The 12233-nt window shown below is 36.4% G+C and overlaps 1 protein-coding gene across 3 annotated transcripts in view; it reads right to left on the bottom strand.

The window, feature by feature from the left end:
• The window catches only part of LOC123767361 (ubiquitin domain-containing protein 2), a 50086-nt gene that overhangs the window by 17295 nt on the left and 20558 nt on the right, over nt 1-12233 (bottom strand). For all 3 annotated transcript variants that reach the window (XM_069312992.1, XM_045757007.2, XM_045757008.2), the window contains 2 exons: nt 8164-8283; nt 332-450 (listed from right to left, as the gene is read on the bottom strand). In XM_069312992.1, coding sequence (XP_069169093.1) covers nt 332-450; nt 8164-8283 — 239 coding nt within the window. The remainder of the gene's footprint in view (nt 1-331; nt 451-8163; nt 8284-12233) is intronic.

The raw sequence follows: 12233 nt of genomic DNA, 5'->3' as shown, positions 1-12233 counted from the left end.
TTGGATGTAGAGGCAAGGGCTACTGATGTGCATACAGAGAAAAACTCCCGTGAAAAACCACGTCTGTAGGAAACAATTTGTGTTGGAGTTTCTTCATTAGGTTCCTGTTGCTTGTTTCAGTGAATAGTGAAGCAATGCAAAAAATTTATGTAGGAAAATCACAAAGATTTAAGCAAAGAGGGAACAATAAATCATAACATAAGGAAATAAAAGTTATCACAGTAAGCATAAATGTATTGACTAATCTTTTCACCCCCTTCCCCCCTCTCCCCAAAAAGAACATGCTATAGTGATAAAAAAAAAAAAAGCTTATAAAACAACTTAAACATACATCAAGTTTTCTTTTTGATGTGGCAATGGAATCTGTTGAGCGTACAGTCAGCTTCACATCTTTACTGGTAGTGGACAGTCGCACTTTAAGAACAGTCTCTTCTCCTTCCACGCTTGCTTCTGAAAAGCAAAACAATTGTCAGTTTTTATTATCGCTCACAAAAGCACATTTAGTATATTGTATTATAATTAAATTTAGTAATGAAAGCAGAAAATTTAATTCAATGGTTAGGAATTAGAGTGTACTGTACATATTTTACCAACTGAAATATGCAACATTACCAAATACTGTACTGTGGTCAATATGCAGCTAGACACCAACCTATCAATCAGAAGAGTGAGAACGAGATTAACAAAAACATGGCCTACTATAGAATTCCCACTGATGAATAATAGAAATATTTTAAAGAAAAATGGAACAAAGTGTTTGATTTAACCATTCCATCGCGTGCTTGGGTTAATCATGCTAATTATCCGTAAACTGTGGGACACAGACGAGGCAATTTGAATGTATTGCGTAAGATTTGTAATTCCCACATGTAAATGGGGCTTACATGTTTTCTCAGGTCTTCATATATAGAGAACACTTGAGAGGGTGTGTAGCGACTTCATTTTAACGTGTTCAAAGAGTTAAGTAAGGGAGCCAAGTGTTGGCTGGCACTCAGTTTTGTTATTGTTCCAATTAGTGATTTGTATTGAGTAATTAGAGGTGGAAGATAGTTTTGGGTAGTAGAACCCCAGGCATATACCATAGGAGAGATAAGGATAGATCAGCGAGTAATAAAGCATTAGAGGTGGAAGATAGTTTTGGGTAGTAGAACCCCAGGCATATACCATAGGAGAGATAAGGATAGATCAGCGAGTAATAAAGCATTAGAGGTGGAAGATAGTTTTGGGTAGTAGAACCCCAGGCATATACCATAGGAGAGATGAGGATAGATGAGCGAGTAATAAAGCATTACCAAGGCAGGGCAAGGTTTTGGGTAGTAGAACCCCAGGCATATACCATAGGAGAGATGAGGATAGATCAGCGAGTAATAAAGCATTACCAAGGCAGGGCAAGGTACTGTACATTGTATCCAATTTTAGAAAGAATGCCAACTGTTTTAGAATTTTTTTTGGCCACATTTAGTATGTTACTGGAAATCCAACTTGATGCCAATAAAAACACCAAGAAATTTATCTACTCTGTTACTAACTTGGATATTGTTAATTCTTAGGTTAATTTGATCAGTCAATTTACTGTACAGTATTACCAAAGTATAGAAGAATTATACAATTTTATCAATGTTAAGGGTAAGTTTGTTATCAGTTAGCCAAAGATGGATTTTTTAGTTAAGTATTCAATGTGTCATTTAAAATCATAGGGGTTAGGACTGAAGAAAATGAAGGTTGTGTCATCAGCAAATAGAATTGAACATTCAGCTCAACTCATTTGGGAAAACAGTTAAAAGAATTGAAACTGGGTACTTAAACACAGCAGTACAATAAAGAGACATTTAATAAACAGAAAATGCAAATGAAAATAATCATCCCGAATCTCGTATCATTTAACAAAATAGTGCTCTCTGGAAACTGTCCACTTAACGTCCCCACCAAAACTGGATCACACGTCATAGATATAAACTAGCTAAACACAGATGCCAAAGAAATATAAGAAAATTCACTTTCGCAAACAGAGTGGTAGACGGTTGGAACAAGTTAGGTGAGGTGGTGGTGGAGGCCAAGACCGTCAGTAGTTTCAAAGCGTTATATGACAGAGTGCTGGGAAGACGGGACACCACGAGCGTAGCTCTCATCCTGTAACTACACTTAGGTAATTACACAGGATCCTAAGCCCACCTGTATGTGTTACTCTGCCAGCTCTACAGGGCTCTAAGCTTACTTTGTAGTCAGTGAAAAGCCACAATGTGTCCCCCTAAATACAGGAGCAAATCAAACTGCAAATTCATCATTAGCTCTGAAACTCAGTATTCATATATATTACCACAGATGGCACAAGCCTAGTAACGTTAACTTTAAGAAAACAATATCTTTGGGTTACCTCAGAGTTCTCCCTTAAATATCATTAAATCTGATAAATAATGTCACCAGAGACCACACACGAAACACCCATTCATACACAGTATGAAATCGAAATAATAACGGTAATAATTTACCTACCAATACTTGTCCCATTGAACAACCTAGCCACAAGGCAGAGAGGGAGGAAATAATGACCCTCCTTGACTTTTCTACAAGCTGTCACTCATCATTTGTTTCATAGTAAGATGATCATCAGATGTAAACTTTACTATCCTCATACATTCCTCATCGGCATTCACACGTTACTTTTATTAGTAAGTCTTCTTGGCTCTTTCCCTTTGTTACCTTGAGGTGCTTCCGGGGCTTAGCGTCCCCGCGGCCCGGTCGTCGACCAGGCCGCCTCCTACTTGTACCCACAGCTGTGTCCAAATACCACTCCTACCAGGTAATTGAGGGGACTATGCACAACCGGTGCATGCTCATATCGATGTGAGAACACTGCCTGTCCTCCCCCCCCCTCCACCTTTCCCTTCACTGCAAAAACTATAAAATGCAATAAAATCAAAATTTTAAGTTTTTGCATCCTTACAAACCTTCTTGAAATTAACATGGGGCTGTTTTATGTATATCGAAGTAGGAGTATGCCTCATACTAGATGGGATTTTTTTTTTAATAGACTACACATGCAACAACTGTTTCTCTGTTACAGTATTGGCAAAACACACTTAAGTAATGTCTTATATGCCTGATGGACCCAAGGCCAACACAACCGTGAGAAACTATCTACCTGACACAAGCAATGAGGTTTGTTTATGACACTACACTACACTACCTGCCACTCGGTGCAAAGCAAGCCAGATCACAACAGAACATAGGGAACAGAAATGCAAATTGATGATAAGCACTATGGTGCAGGGAGTGTTGCATTACACTAAGCATTAGTGCCTATTTTAAAGACTCTCCCTCTTCATAACCCCTACTGACAGCAAATAAGTGATATTTATGCATAACATTGCTAGTGATATATATTAGTGAAGTGCAACTACAAGACTTGGACTGATTTAAATGAAATATGTAAATGCAAGGTATGTGTACAGTGATACACACATCTGCCTCACATGTATCAGTACACACATTATATGTACTGATACGTGTGAGGTTGAAATAAAAGTTGAAATTGCAGGTTGAAATAAGCAAGATATGCTAGAGGAGAGAAAACCAGTCAGAAGTTTTGAAGAAATTTGACGCTGGAAAAACAAATTGCAAGCTGACAAAATAAAGGTATTTACTGTATCACAAAGTCAAGCCCTGATTATGCATTACTTGACAAGCAAGCTTCAAACTAATCAGTATGATACTTCTGGTAACTAAAATTCACCCTTATTTTTCTAGACAATAACAATAGTTTATAAATGGGGATACTGTATATATTATACACACGTAAACACACGCAACAAATATTATACCTCAAATTATTCATGATTTAAGGGAACTAAACATTATATAAAATGTAATACTGTCCATACAATTACACTTTCATTATTTCAAACTATTAATAATAAAAGGTTAGTTATAAATTTAAAATGATAATGTATGGGTTAAGGACGCCGACTTGGAAGATTTCACAAAAATATAAAATGTATTAATAGCCACGATTTAAGTAAATAGGCTAGTCAATGTTATTGGACTTCTGATAGAGGAATAGACAAACATTTCTGTTTCACTTTGAGAACAGTACAGTATTACGGAACTAACGTACACAATCAATGAATAGTGCAGAGTGGCTATAATACACTGTTAGAAAAATTGCATCTTTTACATTATTATACGTTAATGCTAACATGAATGGTCACAAGTCAAACTTATAACTTGCTATTCCTGAGAAGGGTTAAATTACACTAATGCTCTTAATCATTTAATCATCTAACCACTTGGATTGATTGGTAGAGCGACGCCCTCGCTGCTTCCTGAGTTGACGCTTTCTCAAGCAATGAGTGAATACAAAGAGTACTGGGAAAACGGGAAACTGTTATCCCGAAAAACGGGATAAAACATGTAGCTCTCATCCTGCAACTACACTTGGCTAATTATTGATAGTTATCATAGTGCTATAAACTCATACTGACTTAACACTTTCTCCTCATAATTACCTTACCTTTTCCTCAATCTTTTAGTTTACAAAAACAAAAGGACAATACTGTGTTTAAATTTAACCTTATTTATAACAAATTACGATTCTTTAATAGCAGCCAAGAACACGCACAAGTTGATAGACATTTCATTGATAAACACAAGACAAAGTTAGAGAAGATTCGGAGGTATGCCACCAGGCTAGTCCCAGAACATAGAGGAATGAGCTACGAAAAAAGACTACAAGAGCTAAACCTCACGTACCTGGAAGACAGAAGAGTAAGGGGGACAGCCATGATCACTACCTACAAAATTCTCAAAGGAACCGACAGGGTGGACAAAGGCAAACTATTTAGCATGGTGGAACATGAAGGAGACACAGGTGGAAGCTGAGTACCCAAATGAGCTACACACACACATTAGAAAGAATTTTTTCAGTGTCCAAGTAGTTAACAAATGGAATGCACTAGGCAGTGATGTGGTGAAGGTAGATTTCATACACAGTTTCTAATGCAGATATGATAAGAGCCCAGTAGGCTCAGAAATCTGTACACTAGTTGACTGACAGGCGCGAGGTGGGAACAAAGAGCCGAAGCTCAACTGCAAGCACTCCTAGGCGAGCATACAACTAGGCGGATATAGCAATGCAGACTTATTAACCTAAGTACATGATAATAAAAGCCTTTTAAACAATTAAACATTAAGGACTGAAAACTAAATGGATAAATAATGATCAAGTATAAAGCATTCCAAAAAAGCTGGGCAGGAACATGCACTGATACCAGTGGTTGGCTCCAGAACAAGTACATGTAAAAGAACGGTATAAGATAGGGAAGGAGAAAGTAGGATTTGAACAAAATTTTAAGAATATAACTGAACAAACTGTAGAAAGCCTGCCGATGTAAGGCAGCCCATTATTTATATAAAAACAAACATTTTTACACACATCTAACCAAAAGCACAAAATAATAGAGCAAAATGTGAAGACAATTTCAGCGAGGAGGAGGGTTTGAAGTACACAAGTGTACACGTAAGAATGCCTAATAGAGATTTTGCACTTACATCTTTGAAAATATTCTTGGTTAAGAAAAATTCTCAATTGTTCTACAATGAAAGACCCAATGTTGAAAGTAATGAAATGCCTCTTTCTGGACGTTATAAATAATCCTCATTCATAACTTGTTATAAATGTTTAATGCACATGGCTTCATAAGGCTTCATGTAATCATTAATTTTCTTTGAAATTGCTTTGGTATGGTATCATGGTGAATATAGTATACTATACAGTACTGTATTACCTTATGCACCAGGATATTTTAATGCTTGTACATTTTATAGACCAAGGGACATTCCTTCCCCCCCCCCCCCCCCATGAACACCTACCTCCGTTTTTTTTTTTTTTTTTTTTTTTTTTTGCTAATACTGTCATAGATATTTTTTCATGAAGAAAATACATTTTTGGGAGGATAATTCTAAAAAAAAAATTCTAACACTTGTATGTTTGCATGTTCTGTGGCTACAATGTGCAGCATCAACAATTCTCACACCCCCATGCTCACACTCACATTGTGGCAAGTGAAAAATCTATATATTTGTAGGCACCTTTTTTGTACCATTCAACAGAGCAATCCTTTGCAAGCACTTGAACTCCAAAAACATAAAATACATGACAAATGGCCACACAAATGTAATATTGTTCTAAGCATCCCCATTTTCCTATAGTACAGTACCATTAAAGTAAGTCAAATATTTATTCAAACTATTTTTTGTTCTATGCTAAACAGCAACAATTTACAAACATCTTCACATGAAATAAGTTAGCACTGGGCACTAACCAGGAGCAAGTGTGCTAAACACGAGTATTTAATCCTTACAAGTAGGTTATCACACATTAATTCCTGGGTCAATGCGCTTTTAGTCATTTGCCGATTTCAGTTATTCCCTTTTACATCATTTTTATGCAAATAATGTAAAATGGTTATAACACACCTGTATGAAGTAATAGAATAAGCATCATTTTTTCATAGTTCTAGGATATCATTAATATTGTAATTGCTTATTATGCAATGTGTACTAGAAGCCTGTGATTATCATCAAATAACAATTTGGTGCTTCCCATCTGTGTGACTATTTTGTAGGACTGCATTGCAAGACAATTTGAGATGTGCCAGGAATAGATTTATATGCAATATCGGTATACATAACATATTGTAAGACCATAATATTCAACAACTGCTTTCGTTAATGTGTGCATAAAATGAGCAAAAAAAACCATTTAACTCGAACACGAGTGAAAAATTTGAAAAAATACAAAGTTCAATTAACTACATTACAATATATATAACATTAATTGTTGCTAAATGATAGGTTATAAGTTTATTTCTAAGCAGGGTTTCCTGCTGTTCTCCAAGGTACAGTGGTCAACTGAAAAAGTATCCCCTTCAGTCACTCGGGAGAACATGGCACCGGCACTACAGCGATTATCGTCTCTGCAAGGTTGTATGAAAGTGCTACAGAGCCACTGGTAAAAGTATCAGTTCGGTAAACAAATGGAGACCAGGACCAATGGAGACATTGACTACTGTTTCTTTTACAGTAGTCAATGCTTGTACTAGATAAGCACAGTACTACTATTGACCAAACTCAAAGGAACAGAAAATAGATTAGCGAGCCATTTAGGATCAGACCCAGAAAAGTTCCTAGGAACCTGGCCCCTAACAGAACAAACCAAGATCCAGAGTTAAAAAATCTCAAGTCAGAGAAACTGATGAATGGAACACGCACAACCATGAGCACTCGACTGACTAAATCACCAGATGCATCCAGTGTACAGTACCTAACTTCAAGCTAAGTTGCTGATGTACACTACTTAACTGGTGGAAACCACTGGGCAACAAAATAAGCACTAGACATGGGATCAAAATGCCCACCAACTGACAGGAAATGCAGTCAGGGTGTATTTGAGAGTTCAGGGTATATTATGCCACTTGATGGTGGTAGATTGAAGTTTGTTAGCCAAGATTAGTGGTTAGGCAATTCAGCACCACCTACTACTGGCAAGTACACACTCTTAGCATGGTTCATATATAAATTTCGAGTTTTCAGGTTGTTTTAGTGACGTCCTAGAATTCTGATATGACCCTTCACAAATGCAATAGTCCCTGTGGGAGGTGCCATGTTACCCTGCATGATAAAGTGCCAATGTAATGGACAGCAAATCCCATCTCAGCAAGTGGCAGAATATACACGCCCAGAAATAATAATGATTGGATGCACCAGAAGGGTTTGAAAGCAATAGCTCCACTCAAGTGGAAACCCACTGTACTGTGTATCATTTATAACTAATACAGTACATGAAGGTAGATTCATTTCTGAATCGTTAATCAAAAAGCTAACTTTTTATTCAATTAACCCTTAAACGGCTCCAATTGCTATCTATAATTATATACTGTGTCCGGACTGCCAAAAAATGCTTTTCCTTACATTAGTTTTGTGAACTATATTTTGTCATGCACACCATGATGTAGGACTTATTTGCCAAGCTGTTTAAGGGTTAACGGCCATTTCTAGACTTCAAAACATAACATACACAAAACTGTATAGTGCTACAGTAGTAATTTACACTTAAAATCCACATATGTGCATTTTTAATTATGTCAAAATTAAAAAGTAACTTGCCTGCTTCATTTTCACCGTCTTTATCAGGTGATCGTTGAAGGATGTTGAGTGGGTAGGACAAGCAATAAACAGGTAGCTGATACCTTGTTCCCAGCTCATCGTAGCAATCAGTCAAGGCACCTGCATTATTTAACACTTTATTATATCTAGCGCTAATTCTAGTCTGATAAGAATTGTGGAATTTTAGTATAAAAAATAGCCAATAAAATGTCATGCATGGAAGAATGGAAAATAAAATTTAATTTTACTAAATAAATGCCAAAACAATTAAAACAATATTTTGGGCTAGATTGATGAAAATTCTTACAAATTTGAGAAGTCATTGTGTGCTAATCAAGATATGTAAAAAGGGAAAGATCACAATCAACACAAAATAGCTAAAAAAGGAAGCTATCAAATTAGACAGTACTCTAGTCAATTCAGTCAGATAATGCCTGTTACTTGTGCTTAATTGAAAGGGGGGTTTGTGAAGACAATACTGTACCCAAACTCCAAATCAATGGTTAATGCATAATGTCAGGAACTAGAAGCCTGTATTTAGGCCTACTGATATTCCCAAAGATCAACAACTGACCTTTCCCAGGAAGGAACAAAACAACTGCCTAATTCCCATGCAACGGAAAGGTTGATGATATTCTTGAGAGATATAAGAATTTTGCACCAAGACTAATTTTTTGTTGAATTATCTGCATGTCTCTTACAAATTGTCTATACAGTATACCTAGGTCATGAAAGTATTTGTGTACGTCTGGTACCATACTACTTGTGTAAAGGAAGAAATGTAGATGTTTAACTCACAGAATGTTTGGTAATATTTATTGTTTGTGATGTGTTTATATACAGTATATGTATTAACACGATGTACTGAACGGGGTGAGAATAGCTTGAGCTACCTCATTCCTTTGTGTGTATTTTACCTCAATAAACTTATTTCAATTTCAATTCCCATGTAACTATTTTATGGGCATGTCACGAGGCATCAGGTGAAAGGAAACATACCCAACTGTTTCTTTCCTGCTCAGGGATTGAGCCCAGGACCCTTGTTTGCAAGTAAAGGATGTAGACCATTGTGCTATAAGGGAAGGCCCAAGAATTATTGTGCCATGATCATATGCTACAAAACCAATGCACTATACTAGGATACTTTAATTTAATTATAAACCTTAATGAGTCCTCTTCTGGCACCAATGGGGCCATACCAGCCAGGTGAAGAGGTGCTGAATATATAATATCTATACTGTGTCTACACTCACATTAATAAGATCATGTATTTTTTGTTTACAGTGGTGCCTGGTGGTAAGGATGCCCCTGGTGCATCCTATTAATGAAACTTGAATTTCAAATAGCATTACTATGAAATACTGAGCCAGATCTTCCTGATATCCTGAACACATTGTTAAACCCAGTTTTGAACCATCAGTTAAAACACACACACTAATATTTTGACAAAGCACTCGTAACTAAATCATCATCGATCACCATAAGCATTACCATCTCTGATTGCTTGACTGGTGGCCATATATCCTCATATTAACAGAATGTAAAGCCACCAATGAAGAAATTTATATTCAAGCCCAACAAATGCCTATTCATCATAGATTACACACTATATAGCATCACCTAATAAACACCATCCCATTTCAAGAATCATATAGCAGCCCCACACTTTATAAGACTAGATATACAGTGCTTGCATGTCACAATAATAAACACATCAAACACACACTCCACAAACTGCTGCCACCCAGCCTTGTTCCCTACATCTTTCGTGCTAGTAGTACTCAATCACCACTCTCCCATACATTCATTATGACCATTACATGCATTTTTTTTCATCCTATCCTCAAATGCTGTACACTCTTTTCACCAGTTTATCACCAACTGGTTATAACACAGCCAAACTATCCTGGTGCACTTTCTTTCAACTTGCCAACCATTGTGATCCACACTTTTCCTGACCATGACATTTATAGTCCTTGCTCAATCTTTTCCAAACCCAATATACACTCTTTGGCCCTATTTTCTCGATTTTTTCACAAGTGTAGTCATTACCACTCCATGACATTCTGTGGCTATTTATTTCATTGCACAATCCACTTTCCTTCATAAAGCCATCAAGAAAATAACATGCATGCATCACACTTGGTGTGGTTGGACAGTGTGTCATGCAGATGTGCCCAATTATTACCCACCAGCTTACAACCTTGCCAAGGAGATGTAAAGTTAGCTAGGGATCAACGTCTTCCCTCAATGCTCTCATCATATCAAGTGAAATTTACTTCCTATCGAGATGTCGCAAAAATACCGTATTATTAAAAATGAACCGAAGGAACAACTGCAGACCTGTGTTTTCTGAGCAGCAGTGTGAGAATCTCCACAAAGAAAGACATTACAAGGAAAACATCACCAAGATCGTGTTCCCTTCTAGGAACTAACTTCCCTCTAATAGGGACAGCTATGACAAAAATTCAAAGCAATCCTATCTACACTATCCTGTTCTATACCCCCCTTTACATGTTCTGGACTCTTAGTGAATACTGTACATTTTATTTATGCAATTTTTTTATTTCCCTTCCTACGATGCTGGTTGTTTACTTAACACATGCTAACACGTGTCTTGGCACATGTCTACATGCTAATAACCAGAACCTAATATCAGGACATTTTCAAAACAACTTCACAATCTGCCACTCTCTCCAGACATCTAACCCATCTAAGTCTCTCTCTCTCTACATATTACCTTTACTACCCTACACCTTTACTATCACATTACTCACCACTTGCTTATGCCATAAACTTCTTTGATTTTGACTAATTTTGTCAAAGAAAATTACTTTGGCATTTCTTTGACATTTTGACTAACATTTTTATTTATCTACCTAACTATAGCCATATTTCACTGACATATATGGAAGAATACAATTATGCATTTCTTTTCCACAGGTTTCCTTTCATTGTCAATATCATGCATGCTGTATGTCCATTAAAATTAATCAAATATTGCTTTCAACTCCTCTCCTACACCAATAAGATTCTGTAATGCATCCCTTTCATAGATTGGCCCAAGAACATCACAAAATTAACTTCCTCTTTGCAATATATATGTATGTATGGCATCTTTACATGAAAGGAGCGTGATACCATTTTCCTTGGAAAGTTATACTTGACAGATTTGTTTTTCTGAATCATAAGCGTTAATCATCTAGTCAGTGCCATATACACTTCTTTTAGTTAAACACCTGCCCTACTTCATATTCTTTTCAAAAAGTATTAAAATAACTAAAAATGGTTTGCTTTTTATCATCTTGACAAATTATCTACTAGGTTCTTCAAAAAGACAAAAAACACACAGCACCTCTAGAGATTTAGAACAATCACATTAAGTTGATCACTTTAATGGACAACAGTTTTTACATGTTTCCAGTCAGATTTAAGATGATGTAAGAATGTGCTGTTCCTAAAAATATATTTGAAAATAAACACTATTTGCAAGCCCCTTCTGTAACCTTGATTTAAATCTATCTTTTTATTAAATTGTATATGACTACCACACTGCTTTTTTCAATTTTGATTGAACATTTCTACATCCCATTATTGTAATTTAATTGTTATTACAGTGGCTGACACTACATTTGCACACTACCCATTAATTTAACTTTTTTTTTCCAGCAAAGCAAGAAAACATGCTGTGATGAAAAATGTGAATATAGCTGTATGCCACTATATTCCTGAATTTGTGAATACGGGGGCATAGTTGAATGGGTTGGCCATCTTGAGATGCGACCCAAGGTGGTTCTTATGTTCCTCTAGTCAGGACAAGTACTCCAAGGACTAGTGGTCCCCATTGTTCCGAAATTTGCAGACACATTTACGTGCGAGTTCTCCTTAAACCTCCAAATTTACCAACAAAATTAAGCACCCTTTAAAATGTCACCTCCAAATAGAGGAAATCTGTCATGAGGTGTCCCTATAAACAATCAACCCGAGAAGGAAAATGCGATACCAATATAATGAAAATTTTAGAATTTATTAGGAAGGGAGAGATGCATCCCGTTCTATTATGAACAATA

Source organism: Procambarus clarkii, chromosome 74 (assembly GCF_040958095.1).
Source record: "Procambarus clarkii isolate CNS0578487 chromosome 74, FALCON_Pclarkii_2.0, whole genome shotgun sequence".
Taxonomy (NCBI): Eukaryota; Metazoa; Arthropoda; class Malacostraca; order Decapoda; family Cambaridae; genus Procambarus; species Procambarus clarkii.
This window is presented reverse-complemented; position numbering and strand designations above follow the sequence as displayed.